Source organism: Equus quagga, chromosome 7 (assembly GCF_021613505.1).
Source record: "Equus quagga isolate Etosha38 chromosome 7, UCLA_HA_Equagga_1.0, whole genome shotgun sequence".
NCBI classification, from domain to species: Eukaryota; Metazoa; Chordata; class Mammalia; order Perissodactyla; family Equidae; genus Equus; species Equus quagga.
Window position 1 is genome coordinate 21,237,409 of NC_060273.1, and position 15,003 is coordinate 21,252,411.

The window sequence follows — 15,003 nt, forward strand, 5'->3', positions numbered from 1 at the left end:
GCACGTGCTCGGGATGTAGCGTCAGCTCTTGGAGCCCACTGAGCCCCATGTAGAAGTAAATTCCTTGCCCTGTAACATACCTGGGTTGTTTGGTTTTTTTAATAGCATTTTCCCTGATTATAAAGATAATGCGTGTAGGGAACTTAGAAAATAAAGTGACAAAGAAGAAAATAAAAATCCTTCCTACGCACCACCCACAAACGATCATATTAACGTGTTGGCGCATGCCACCCATATTAGGATATGCCGCATCTCAAATGGCTTATCTGGGGCTGGCCCCGTGGCCGAGTGGTGAAGTTTGCGTGCTTCACTTCGGGGGCCCAGGGTTTCACTGGTTCGGATCCTGGACGTGGACATGGCACCGCTCATCAGGCCACGCTGGGGTGGCATCCCACATAGCACAACCAGAGGCACTCACAACTAGAATATACAACTCTGTACTAGGGTGGTTGGGGAGAAGAAGGAAAAAAAAAAGATTGGCAACAGATGTTAGCTCAGGTGCCAATTTTTAAAAAAAATAATTAAAATAAAATGGCTTATCTGGCTGTTTTCCATGGAGCATGCCTTTACAAGCCTCCCACCTGCCATCAGGCAGTCTTTGAAAACACCGTTAGAGTCACGTGACTGTGACAGCCTCTGGAGCAGCCCCTGGGGCTGCTGACTTTGACGCCGCGGGCAGCAGCATCACCAGGTCCCTGTGAGTTTCCGAAGTGGAGACTGACCTCTGGCTAAGGTTCTAAGGCAGCAAAATAGTCTTCCCTTCATTTGCATGGTGGGTTGCATTCTTAGAAAATTCAGAGCACGTCAGAAAATACTGCTTTTTGTAAAACAGCTGAGTTCCAGACTAGGTAACCATAAACAATTTTTTTCCAACCTGAATGCTGTGTGAGACAAGGAGACCATGCTCTGTGCCTGGACTGTCCCATGAGTGCAGGATATTAACACCCCCGGCCCCACCCATCAGGTGCCAGTAGGGCCAACGGGCATTGAGACAGCTAAGGGCAACCCCACCAGTTTCTAGAATGTCCCCCTGAGGGTGAGCCCACCCAGCTGAGAGCCACTGGATGAGACAGTCTCTAAGGGTCCCCACTTCTACACGAGCCACTAATGGGGCTTCACACCTCCTGTGTCCTTTCTTCCAGAAGATGCCTGGTCCACCAGGATGCCACCCCGGACCCCGTGGTGCAGTGAGCAGGAGCACACACTGCATGAGTCATGGGACTCTCTCAATGCCTTTGACCGCTCCCACCGGGGACGCATCTCCAACATGGAGTTCCAGGGGGACATCCTGGATGAGTTCCTGCAGCAGCAGAAGAGCAGCCGGCACAGTGACCAGCCGCTCCCCTGGAAGGAGAAGCTGGAGCCCATGAAAGGGCAGGACAGCTGCTTCCTAGAGATTGATGACGCAAGCGACTTTAAAATCCCTGTCTTGCCTTATGGACAGCGCTTGGTCATTGACATCAAGTCTACGTGGGGGGACAGGCACTATGTTGGCCTTAACGGAATAGAAATATTCAGTTCCAAGGGAGAGCCAGTGCGAATTGCAAACATTCAGGCAGACCCCCCTGACATCAATATTTTACCAGCCTACGGGAAAGACCCCCGTGTGATCACCAACCTCATAGACGGGGTGAACAGGACCCAGGACGACATGCACGTCTGGCTGGCCCCCTTCACGCCGGGGAAGTCCCACTCCATCTCCATCGACTTCACGCACCCTTGCCAAGTCGCCCTGATCAGGATTTGGAATTACAATAAATCACGGATACATTCCTTCCGCGGCGTGAAGGACATCACGATGCTGTTAGACGTGCAGTGCATCTTTAAAGGAGAAATTGCCAAGGCCTCGGGAACCCTGACAGGAGGTACAGTATGTCTGTAAGAATGTTCTTGAAGCCCCTGCCTGCTCCTTGCTGAGACTCTGAGGAAAAACTAAACCCACTGGTGAGCCAGTGACAGATAGGTCTCTCCTCTTTCAGAGCCCTGGCCCCCCTCACCTTTTACAGCATGGGTGTGCAAGAGCTGGCCCCAGTGAAACTCCTCCACTGGGTCCTGGGCTCACTCAGTTTCCCGGGGGCCCAAGCCTGGGAAGGGATTCTCCTGCGGGGGACTGATTGAGGAGTGCTCTCAGGAGAGCTGGAGGGCAGGGAGCGGGGCAGGACATGGACGGGGAGAAGCTGGGCAAGGACCTGTTTCCCGGGAAGCCCAGCCCCATCCAGAGGGGAGCCGGAGCTAACCAGCAGCAGGGCTTGGCACCCTGCAGGCTCCCCAGGTTGGGGGCGTAGCTCCCCCGCCCTTTCAGGCAAGGCCCCCTGTCAAAAGGATCAGCAGGGACCTGGGTGGGGCCTCTCCCGATGCCTGAGAAGCCTTGCTTCCTTCCTGACAGAGCACAGTGACTCCCGTCAGGCTGGGCGCCATCACTGGGTCTGTGTGGTTCTTACTGTCCGTGCGTTCCACTGGCAGACGTGAAGAATGAGGAGGCTCGCTTATGCAAACCCAGGACTGATAGTGGTTTCAGATTTGGTAGCACAAAGGCTGGTGAGGTTAGGTTCCTGGGGTACAGATCATTGGGATTTGGGGGGAGCTGACTCTTCCCTCTTCCTGGTAACCCTTTCAGCCCCAGAGCACTTTGGAGACACGATCTTGTTCACGACTGATGAAGACATTCTTGAGGCCATCTTCTGTTCTGATGAGACCTTTGACGTGGACGTGGAGGGCCTCTGCGGCCCGCAGTGCGAGGAGGCGCTGAGGAGGCCCAGCACGGCCGACGGCGACGGGGAGGAGAGGCCCTACACCCAGGCTGGCTCGGGGGCTGCTGACCGGGTAGGACTGGAGGGCGGGGGCGGGGGCGCCCCTGCAGAGGCTTCTCCCCGCTCAGAGCAGGGGAGCGGGCGGGAAGAAAGAAGGTGGATGTCCTTCAAGCTGCTCGTGCTGCTGTTTGACAGTCCCATTTTTCTACTTCATTTTTGGTTCTGTACGTCATATTTCATTCTCTAATTATTTTTTATTTTTATTTTTTTTAACCAAAGCGAGGAAAGTATTCAAATTTTAATCAAAGCTAGGAGAAATCAGTCTGTGTCATCTCCGTAGTTTAGAAGTTGGCAGTCTCAGGGGAATTTTTGCTTTGAGTTGCGTTTTGATCACTCGTTGTTGTTTTTGATGGAGGGACTAGAAATGCTTTTAATAGGCAGATTTAGAATTAGAGTAATGACAAGCCAGGCCATCGCCTCTTGTTTCCACGTCGTGATCCAGTTGTGAAGCACTGTGTGACCGTGTGATCGTGTTTAACCCTCCTGACACCCTGGGAATAGAGACCATTAATACCCCATCCAGGAAACCAAAGCTCAGGGACTCGCTCAAGGGCACGCAGTGGGAGAGTAACAAGGCTGGAACTTGAAAGCAGGACTCCAGAGTCTGTGCTTTTAATTGATAGACAGATTTTTTAAAGATGAAAGATGACCTTCAGGGCAAGGGTCAGTCCAAGTTTAAAGAGCAATAATCAAGGTGAAGAGCCCCCAGGGTCTCCAGGTATGTTCTTGAGGCCATAAGGAGAAAGAGGAGATGGCTAAAGAGGGTAGGGGAGGGCGGGAACCACTAGAAGCCAAAGGATGGAAGGTTCAGCCGTGGCAAGGTCCTGATTGAGGCGGTGCAGCCACACGGCCTGTCCATCCCACCGTGTTCACTGGGGTTGCAACCTGCAGGGCTGGGCAGAGCATCATGCAGGATGGGAGTGGTGAGGCCCGGTCAACTGGCGAGGGTGCCCCTCTCGCTTCTAAGGAGAGAAGCTGCCACTCCACCCAGACAAGAGTGGCTAGCCCATGGTGACAGTTGTCCTGATTTTTTTCAATCAAGCCAGAAACCTGGATTTTTATGTAAAGTCTCTCAATTGAAAAATGTTGGCAACTAATTCAAAACGTTTTCAAGCCTTCTTTGGGCCACAAAATAGGTCTGTAGTCTGGGTTTGATCCATGGCCTCCAGCTGGGAGTTGACCTTGACCCTTTCATTTGCCCAGCATTTTCTAAATGGTGAAGTCCCTTCTAAGGGCCTCTGGTCAGATGCAGCCCTGTGAGGGGCAGGGAGGGACTGTTCTCTTCGTCTTGGAGACGAGGAACCCAAGCTCAGGGAAGCCAGGGTCATGTCAGGGCCACACCCCTAGCAAGTGGCGGGCTGAAGCTGCAGCCACCTATCTGGGTGTCCAGGTCAGTGCGTCCACCAGGGGAGCCCTCGGAGGCTCAGGGAGGGCAAGGGAAGGCACGCGGGTGCCAGCGCAGCACCCCATTCCCTGGTGGCCCGAGGCTGCCCAGCAGCTGGGCTGTTCTGGCAGGCTGCCCTCCCCACCCTCTTCCCCATAGCTGGGCAGGGGCCTGGAGAGGCTGTCCCTAGTGGCTGGGCCATGGGGTTCAGCAGGTTGTCATTGGGACTGAAACACCATCCCCACCAAAACTCTAAGATCTGGACAAGCGACTTCACTCCTTTCTGTATCTCAGCTTTCCTGTCTGTCAAGTAGTCAAGGCACTTGGACCCAACTTCTGGTGCAGACATCTAATGAGCAAAGTTTATAGATGAGACCCAAGAAGGAGGGGGTGGCAGCCCACTCTGACCATCTATAGAACAAATGTTCTTTATCCTGGCTACCCATGGAAATCCCCTGCGCAGCTTTAAAATGCAGATGCCTAGGCCCCAGGGTTGAGAACCACTCTCTATGGTTTGAGCTCCCTCTCCCTCCCTCTTTTTTCTCTCCCACCTTCCCTTTTTCTCTCCTTTCTTCCTTCCTTCCTTCCTCTCCTCCTCTAGCTCACTAAATAAACAATTATTGGGTCCTTCCCTGTTCCAGAAAAAATTGAATCACCTTAGCTGGTAGTGTCAAACTCCTGCCCTACCAATAGGAGCTCCTGTCAAGGACTCAGACCCACACAGGTTTCTGGGCCTGCCCATATTACCAGTCCCAGAGCTTTCAGAAGGACAGGAAACAATGAGAAAGACACAGGGCTTACCTGGGCACAGGTTGGCAGCCAGAGCTGGAAACACGGCCAGCCAGTGCTGTGGGCATTGCTAAAATCACCCGTTTTCCCTCTGCTTCTCCCCCAATTCATGTGTAGGTCCTGGAGCTAGAGCTGCCACCCAGTACCCCCGTTCCTGAAGTCACTACTCCGGAGCCGGGCATCTACCATGGGATCTGTGAGTACCCTCTTCTGGGGCAGTGCCAGGTAGAAGGAGGACTTTTAAGGGTTGGGAGAAGTCACGGCCACTTAGGATAGGGTTTCCTTGGACAGTTGGGCAGGTTGTACACTTCACAGAGACACCAGGTCATGGGGTGAGTGGCAGCTGAAACCAGCCAGTGCTCAGCCTGCCAGCCCTGGCAGGGCTGTGTTACTTTCGAGCAGGGGCCCCTCTTTGCAGTTTGCCCTCCCAGAGGGGCACGTTTGCATGCAGACACCTCATGTGTTAGCCATGGCCCTGACCCAGGAGGCTGCAGTTGGAGCCCAGAAAGCGTAGAACGAGAAGAGGTAAGAGCCAGAAGCAGCCTGAGGCATCTGTCAGTCCAGTGGTCTGAGCCTCCCTTCAAACTGGACCGCAGAAGAGGCCATGAGCAAGGAAACCTGCGTCCTCCCTGTTCCAGGTGGGGCGGCTGGAGTCGTGCCAGCCGGGGTGGGTGCCAGGTCTTCTGAGAAGTCAGAAACTCGGGTTTTTATGTGAAATCTCCAGATTTTGATGACTAATTTTATAACATTTCAAAACGCCAAGAGTCAAGACAAAACACGTGTTGTATGTTCGGCCAGCCAACTGCTGGTTTGTGGCCTCTGAGCGATCCCATCTGGGTGTCACTGTGTCTGTTCTTCTCTTTCTTTTCCTGTTTTCCCTTCCAGCCAGTTCCTCTCCCACTCTGTGCACGTGCCCGCCAGCACCTGTGTCTGCCTCCTGGGGAATCTCCAGGCCCGAGGTCACGCTGACTGTGATCTCCCCCTCCCGTTCCCTGTTAACAAGGCTGTCGCTCTCTCGCTTGCTCGCTCCTTGCAGTCTCACCTCCTGCTCTTTCGTGCCCCCGTGCATGTCATCTGCTTCTAGTTATCTTCTGACAACAAGAGATATGCCTCGCCACGTCACATCCCTCTCCCCGCCTCCCCACCGCTGTCTCCAGATGGAAGCCAGAACGTCCCTGTTCAGCCTCGCCCTTGCTGCATTCCTCCCCACACCATCTCCTGAGCCACCCGCGGGCTTCCGTGTGAGCCGTGCCTCAGCCGGGCCTGCGCTCCCTCCGTCCCTGCCCATGAAGGATGGGGTGTCACCGATGGCGTTCCCTGAAGCAGACTCTTAGATGGAGTTTGCTGGGGCATGCTCTGCGGGGGCAGGGGCAGGAAGCAGGACTGGAGGAGGGAGAAGCTGGGCCTCCTGCAGTCAAATCAAGGCCTCGGCCAGCCCCGCAGGGAACGTTGGAGCTGCCGCGGCCCCGTGGAGTTGTCCTGAGTTCAGCGAGGGGGCCGGGCCTTTATACACCCGTATCAACGTGTCACTGGGTATGGGCTGCTCCTGGGGAGGAGCAGTGCCAAGGGCAGTCACAAGTGGGCGCCTCAGCCGTGAGCTGTCAGTACTCCCAGGCGCTGGAGGAATGAGTCTTTCAGTCCTGGGGGTGGGAGGTGGGACCTGGGCCGCGCCCCGTAGCATCCTCCTCCCCAGGAAGTCCTCCATGTTGTGCCCAGTGAGAATTCATCTCTCTCTCCCTCACTCCATGGAGACAAGTTATCTCTTAGAAAAGAGGAAGATGCCTGACTTTGAATCCTCACAGCCCCTTATGTTCCAGAACACTCTCTCAGTCGCTTTAGTGCAACAGGAGAACTTTAAAAACCAGCCTAATGTAGGCAAGCGCCTGGTTTGAGGCTTGGTCTTGGCTCCCATTCAGGCACTGTGCTGGGACTCGCCCTGCCTTATCTCACTGAACACTCACCACTCTTATTCTCTCCATTTTCCAGATTAAATTAGGAAACTGAGGCTCAGAGATATTGAGTAACCTGCCCAAGGTCACACAGCTAGTATGGAAGCCAAGAATGGAACCACGCATGTCTAATTCAAAGCCCATGACCACACTGCCTTAGGGCTCTCGCTGAGAGGTGTGTGTGAAGTGGAGCTGTGAGGCCCTAGAAGACAGCAATGATTTCTTCTTTTGTCCATGTGGTTTTTTTTGGTGAACAATGGAAATTCAGTTCAAACTGAGTTAAGCAAAAAAGGGAATTTATTGGCTTATGCAATTAAAAAGGTCAGGAGTTGCTAGTTTCCCAGAAGGCTGGATCCAGGTGTGCAAATGATGTCATCAAGCCTTGGCCTCCCTCCCTCTTTCTGCCCCGTTGCACTCTCTCTTGCCCTTCTCCCCTTCGGACTCTGTCCACAGGAGAATTCCTGGAAGCTCTGGCTTTACATCCACCTTCTGCCCGGCCATCTCAAAGAAAAGAGAACTTTTGTTTCCCAGTAAGTCCAGCAATTGTCCCAGAATTAAATCTCTTCAGCCTGGCTTCAGTCACACGCCCGTCCTTAAACCAGTCACTGCGGCTCACCATGGGGGGGAGGGGAGAGGGGTGCGAGATGGACAACACGGAGTAGCCAGGCCTGGGTCGGAGGCCTTGGCACCCCTGGAGCCAAGGGGGAGGGGTCAGCCACTCAAACAGTGTTCCGGCGGAGGTCAGAGTGCCATAACCAGAAGAAGGAAGGAAGAAAGGCCAGAAGAAGCCACTGTCCCCTTTGTCTGATGGTTTCCCCAAAGATGCTGTTTCTAAATGTCTTTCCCACTAAACTGGTTCTGACCTTTCTCAGAAATGTTATTTCAGTGCCATTGGGAGTTTTTCCCTGGAGGAGAGCTCAGAGACCTTTTTGCTGCAAGGAGAGTGTAAGTTCTCCGCTTCTCTGCTCAGTAGGAAGGCAGAAGATCCTCCTGATGGAGGCCATTCCACACGTCCTGCAGCCTTTGGTTCCTGGATCTCTCTTCCCTGAATCCTTGGCCTTGCCCTTACTGAATCCAAGATCCTAAACCCACTTTACCAGCCTGTGCAAATGGAGAGAGCTTGGAGAAAGTGACCCAGGGGAGGCAGCAGGGTTGGTAAATATGGCCAATCCTATTAAGGTTCTGAAAGGCGATATATGACTTGCTAATTTGCAGATGACACTAATTTTGGAAGTTTTGCAAATATTAGCAGTGATGAATAGGAAAGGAACTGAGAGAGTTGAAACATGGGAGAGAAATAACAAAATTAATTACCATTTATATAAATACTAATTGATACACCAGAGGAAAATGAATATGGAATGTGGATAACAAAGAGAGTAATGGCTTTCGGAGCAGCCCCAAATTAGACGGCATCACAGTGCATCTTTCCAGGCAGACAAAGGCTGGCACCAGCTTGGAGGAGGCTGGGTGCTGTCTCTGGTTCCCAGGGGGAGTGGCGTTTCTCCCTCCCAGTGATCCCTCTCATCCAGATGCTCTCCCTCCTCTGCCTCCCAGCCTTCTTTAGCTCAGGAACCACACCCACAGCCACTCTGCCACTGGGGTCAAAAATGTCTTCTCTTTCCCTCATTCCATACAGGCCATTGAGGATCCTGGCAAAGCTGTCTCCAGAGCACATGCTGAGTCTGTCCACTTCTCCCCCACTTCTACCACTGCCGCCCTTGTCCAGGCCATCTGCACCACCGCAGCCTCCTCCCAGGTGTCCCTGTGGAGTCCAGCTGGGTGTGCTTTCCGAGACAGTCACAGCGGATCCAGTCACTGCCTGCTTCAAAATCCAGCCCCCCGTGGCTCCCCATGGCAGAGAAGAAAATCCAGACTTCATGACGTGACCCAGCCCCTGCCTAACCCTCTGATCTCACTTTCCTCTGCCTTCTCTCTCCGTCACTTGGTTCAAACCACAGGTCAAATTTGTTCCCATCCCAGGGCCTTTCCCTTACTGTCCTGTCAGCCTAGAATGTTCTTCTTCCAGAAATGCTGAAGAATCGTGGCCTTTTTCTCGGCACCCAGGTCTCAGCTCAAATGTCACCTCCTCAGAGAAAACCCCCCCTGGCCACCCCTCCCCCTGTTCAGTCCTTTGTGTCCCTTCTCTTTTATTTTTTTCATGGTCTGCATCACGGTGGAACCATCGTATTTGTTTGTTACGTGTTCATTGTCTGTATTCACTACAGTAGAGGCTCTTAGAGTCCAGAGGTTCTGCTATGTGAGACCCCTGTATCTCCAGTACCAAGAACAGGTGGATGAGCCATTAATATTTGTCTGCCATTGACTAGGAATTTGGTGAAACTCAGTGGTTTCATTCTAGTTCATTTACCTGCAGATATCTACTGATCACCTACTCTTCAACCAATTATTTGTTTTCTTAAAAAAACAACTTCTATTGTTTTTCTATTCTATTCTATTGACCATCTGTTTTTCAGGCACTGTTCTAGGCTCTGGGAATACAGCAGTGAACCCAGCCCACAGTGTCCCTGCCATCAGGGAGCTTCCACTTTAGTGGGGAAGATGATGAAAACAAATAAGCAATGAGTGTAGAACATGTTACAGGTGGTGATAAGTGTTATGACAAGAAATAAAGCAAGGGAAGTGTTTAGAGAGTGGTGAGGGTGCTATTTGAGCTTGGTTGGTTAGGGAAGGCCTCTCTGAGTACAGACCCTTGATGAGAAGGAGTGTATCAGTTAGCTTTTGCTGCTGAACAAATCATCCCAAAATTTAGTGGCTTAGCATAACCACCATTTATTCATGATCGGCTCATAACTCAGTGGCTTCCTGTGCAGTTCTCAGCTGAGCTGGCCTGGCTGGCCTCTCCTGAGTGTGCTCATGTATCTGGTCAGCTGACAGATGGGCCGGCAGCTGAATGGCCTAGGATGTCTTCACCCACACGCTGGGAGATGACGGGTGTAGGAGAGGAAGCAGAGCTCCAGGGAGGTTGCGTGGCTTGGCCTCACTTCGTATCCACAGAGACGTCCTGCGACCTCCTTGGGCTTCTGCCTCCTCGTCTGAGCTGAAATGGGTGGGACTGCACGACATCCAGGCTTCCTCCTTTCAGTGCCCCCGTGTTGACAGTCTGTGAAAGTTGCAAAGATTGTGAATCTTTTCAACACAGCCACCCAAAAGGGTGCAAAATTGGCTCCAAATTCTGCAAGGGTAGAAGAGTTCGCTGGGCTTGGTCCTGCTCGAACAGGAGACCATAAAGGAGAGAGAAGTTCCAGCCAAACGTCTGACGGGGTTGGAGCAGCATCTTCACTCAGTTTCTGGGCAAAGGGATGACTCACCTGGGCTGTTTTGCCCCAGGACCACAGAAGGTCACTTCTAAACGGTCTCTGATGGAGCAGGGGTGGGGCAGGAGCTAAAGGATGGAGGTAGGTCCGCCATAGGTCACACTTCCTCTACCCTGAATCCACATGAATCCTCATGATAGTGGCCAATTTGCATAAAATCTCCATTTCCGATATTGTGGCTTATTGATGTAACTGCCTCCATTAGCTACTTGTTTCATCATTCCATCTGTACTGATCTCCTACTATGTGCCAGGCACTATGCCAGGCTTTGGAGACACGATGGTCTAACAAAACAGATGAGGTTTCTGCCCTCAGGGTGTTAACTGTTTGGTGGGGCAGACAGTTATTTACCAAATGATCACATGGTGGCCAGGGCATGGAAGAAGTTCACAGTGACATGGTAGGCTATGAATGGAGGTCTGACGTGGTCAAAGAAGTCAAGAGGGCTTCCCTGGGGAAGTAAGCTGGGATATGAAGGATGAGCACAAGTTAACCAGGCCATGTCAGTGCCAGAGAGTGAGAACAGCATGTGAAAAGGCCCTATGATGGGAGAGAGGAATGTAAATATGAGTGACCTAAAGATAATCTGGGTGGAGCTGGAGATCCCTGATGCAAGATGAGGTTAGAGAAATAGGTAGAAGCCTGTTGGCCAGGCAGCATGGAAAGCCTTGCAAGGGTGTTAAGCATGGGGTGAAGTGACATAATGGATAAGTGGAGAAAGGAGCCAGGGCCATGTACAGGTTTAAACAACACTGGTCCATTCATCCTGCAGACATTTCTCAAACATCAGCAGTGTCCAGACCCGAGGGCCACCAGGAGGAAAGGTGCAGAGCCCACCCTGAGGGCACTTTCATTTGAGTCTGGGTTTTCAAGGTGGTAGAGTGCAGAGGGTAAAGGTCGTTCCTCTTCCCATCTCCATCTTGGGTACCTCCTCCAGAACCTCTGGTGTTCACGGGCCACTTGTCTTCCTGTTGCAGGCCTTCAGCTGAACTTCACTGCCTCCTGGGGGGACCTGCACTACCTGGGGCTCACAGGCCTGGAGGTGGTGGGCAAGGACGGCCAGGCCCTGCCCATCAGCCTGCACCAGATCTCCGCCTCTCCCAGAGACTTAAATGACCTCCCCGAGTACACCGATGATTCCCGGACCCTGGACAAGTAAGTGTGTGTAGACAGCTTCTTCAGAAGAGCAGGGCTCGGGACCTGTTCTGTGTCTTAGACTTCAGACGCGAACAGCACATAGCGTCCCCCATTCTGCCTTCTCCCAGCCACACCGTGAGGTCTGTAGTCTTCTCATTTTAGTGACCTCCCAGGGCCACACAGCTGGAGGTGGTAGACGACATGCGAAGCCAGGTTCTCCTGCTTCCAGACATGATTGTGCTTTGTTTTCTCCACCATGCTTCACGTAGGGCCTTGAACGCAGCAGCTGCTCGGTAAGGCTCTGCCTTTACGGATGACTGACCCCATCTCTCGGGGCTGAAAGCTTGCTCCTCCTTGAGACTAGGTGATTGTTGAGAAGTCTCCGCAGGTGGCTGGGGCTGCACTGCGCTCTGCGTTTGTCGGATTTCATAAGCCCAGCTGGGGTCAAGTGAGTAAGAGGACAAGCCTGAGATACAGCATTGATCTCATAACCTGCAGACGGGCCCTCGGCCCCCCTACTCAGACAGCTCATGGGCCTAGGCTCTGCCTGGCAGTTTGAACAAGAGCAGTCTAGGGGAGTCAGAGGGATGAGAGTTCAAATCCTGGCTCTGCCCCTTGCCAGCTAGTAAGTGTGTTTCTTAACCCCTCCAATAATAATAGTAATAATAAAAATAGCTGAAATTAGAGCTGCCATTTTTTGAGTACTTATTAAATGCCAGATGCTGGGCTGTGTTGTACAGGTCACAGATACTCATCCATTGAAACATTAAACAGCCTAAGAGGCCCCCCTTTACAAATGAGGGAACAGGTACAGAAAGGTTAGAAACTGGCCAGAGGTCACCCAGACTAGTTGAGTGGCAGAGCCATGATTGGAATGCAGACCCACAGGAGACCAGCATCCATGCACTTAACTGCTAAGTTAGACTGTTTGCCCCTGCCTCGGTCTCTGTATCACTAGTTAACCAGGCCACGTCAGTGCCAGAGAGCGTGGCTAGGGGGCAGGAAGGGGACTGTTATATCACAGTTTGCCCCCCTGCCTGGCCCAGAGTGCTTTCAGGGTCAATGCTCAGCTCTTCCCTGCTTTCCTGGAAGGCGCCCCTCACCCGCAGCCCTCAGGCCCTGCAGTGATTGCCTGCTCCCCAGCCACTCTGCACTCTGCATCTTGGCCAGTCCCACTCCTGCATACTCAGACTTGGGGCCTGGGACCCAGCTCCTGGCTGTGAAAGTACCCAGCTCGTGCTGCCTGGCATGTTCATCCACACCCACCACTTACTGCCCCTCTGCCGGGTTACGTCACAGCAAATCCCAAGCTTGGTAGCATTTCATCTCTGCGTATTTCACTATGTCTCTCTAAACAATGAGGACTCTAAAGAGAAAACATAATCTCAGTACCACTATTACAACCAAAGAAATTAACGCTGATGACTTTAAGGACTAGAGGCCCAGCGTGATCCTGTTTCCCTGACAGCCCCTCACCCCTTTCTCAACAGTTTTTCCCTTGAACTGAGATCCACGTAAGGCCCATACATTGTGATTGGTTGACATGTCTCTTACGCCTCTTGTAATCTAGGTTCCCTTCCATCGTTTTGTGTTTTTTTCCTTGTAAATTATCTGTAGAAGAAACTAGGTTTTTGCCCTGTAGAGTCTGGATCTTACTAGTTGCATCTCTATGGAATTATTTAAGCCATTCTTCAGGCCCCTGTATTTCTTGTAAACTGTTCACTAGGTCTGGAGGCCTGATCAGACGGAGGTGTGACCTTAGGACAGGACATGACCGCTGGGGTGTGGATGTCACTGTCAGTTCTCTTCAGGACACATCAAATAACAGGTTGTCAGGTTTTTGGTGATGTTGGTGGCCAGTGATGCTCAGTGGCTAAATCCACTGATTTATTAGGGGTTGCAAAATGATGATACGCTGATCCTATCATTCTTTATTTCATCAGTAAAGAGAAAATTTCCCTCAATTATTTGGTTATTCTAAGGCACAGTTCAAACAGGAAAGGCAGTCTAAATGCTTAATTCTTTTCCTTTATTTTTCAGTTTTCAAAATAAATTGTTTCTCTAGCATCCCTTAAAAACGTTTATTTTTGACTATCATAAACTCATGGATTGAAATGTACTGTGACTGTGTTTGGAGGGTTTCAACCTCTTGTGGTTTTTATCCTATTGATGCCCAAATTGTCCCCTCTCAGACACTGGCAGCTTCCGAATCCTTTTTTAAATAGTAGCCTCTGGCAGCTTTCCTGCTTTCCGATGTGACAAGATAGTCCAAGCTCATCCTGTATATTTCTTGTCCCAGACGCGGAATCAGCCATTTGTCCAAGAAACCCTGGTTCTTTTTGTTGTTAAATGGTCTTTAGAGACCATAATACAGCCACTAGGGATGCTCATAGCTGCTGGGTCAGTCATTGTTTCTAGGCTTTTCTGTGGACAGAGCTAGGGAATGTCCCTTTGATATTCTTGAGGGGGTCTGCAGGAACCTCCCTTCACCATCAGCTGTAAAAGCTTCACCAGTTCTCTCCACTCTCAGAATTGGGCAACAGTTTTGCTGTGGAGGTGGCCCCAGTCCCAGGACAGAGAAGTAACTCCTTTGGAAGGCTGCGGAACGTTCTCTAGTGGTAATCCTCAGTCAGCTTAATCCCACAAACACCCTAGTGTTAAATTGCTGAATTTCCTCAGTTAAAGGTGCCAGCAATTGTAAGACACACCATCCATCAAGTTAATAACAGCCTTTTAGAGGAAAAAAGAAAGATTACCTCCTTGGATGAACACTTAGGTTGTAAGATTTATTCCAAATTCAAAACTTTAAAATGTAAAAGGAAAAAATAAAGTTTATTTTAAAATCTAGGAAATGTGGCAGTAGCTTGAATTTCTCCCAGTGCAGCAGCTTCAAGGTCACTGGGGAAATAGGAGTGAAAGGGGAGGAGGTTGCCCAAATGGCTGAGAGTTGGGCCCCTGTCCCCAGGGCCAGGCCTCTAAGTGGCAGTGCCAGACACACGGGCCAGAGATGCACGAGGATATGGGTCTGGGTATGGCTGAGGCATGCTGGGCAGTCAGGGCAGCCAGTGGCAGGACAGTCTGGGACAAACACAGGCAGAGTTGAGGGGAGTGAGGCAGGCTGTCCCGAGCAGGAGAGCCAGAAACTGGGCCTTCAGGGTGGCAGAGCAGCATGGGCAAGGTGACAGGGTTGCTCAGAAGAGTGGCTGAGAAGAGCACAAGGGTGCCAGGGGCTCCCTCCCCATGGCTGGGGGCTGCACTGGGACACCCACATTCTGTGCTTACAGGCCAGGCCAGCTCCCCACGCAGGCACCTTCCCTGTTCTTGTCCCATGCCGGAAGCTGCCAAGTTCACCCGGGTGCTGCTCTCTCTCCCCTAGCATGAGAAGGAAGGGCTAGAATTCTTTCAAAACTTTAAATTCAAAACTTATGCACCATAGAGTCAATGCGGCATTTTACAGAAAGTTTGGACAATAGAGAAAAACAGTCACTCCCATCCCCTCTGACACAGTATGTTTTTCCTTTTGCATAATCTCTCCTGGTCCTTGTCCTCATCTGACAGCATTAACATCAGTGGCCCTGCTGTCCCGTAGCCTTTTC

General features: G+C 51.6%; 1 protein-coding gene across 3 annotated transcripts in view; it reads left to right on the forward strand.

Moving 5' to 3' along the window:
* Positions 1 to 15,003, forward strand: part of KATNIP (katanin interacting protein) — a 201,222-nt gene that overhangs the window by 173,038 nt on the left and 13,181 nt on the right. For all 3 annotated transcript variants that reach the window (XM_046666914.1, XM_046666915.1, XM_046666916.1), the window contains 4 exons: positions 1,143 to 1,865; positions 2,618 to 2,823; positions 5,101 to 5,179; positions 11,248 to 11,425. In XM_046666914.1, coding sequence (XP_046522870.1) covers positions 1,143 to 1,865; positions 2,618 to 2,823; positions 5,101 to 5,179; positions 11,248 to 11,425 — 1,186 coding nt within the window. The remainder of the gene's footprint in view (positions 1 to 1,142; positions 1,866 to 2,617; positions 2,824 to 5,100; positions 5,180 to 11,247; positions 11,426 to 15,003) is intronic.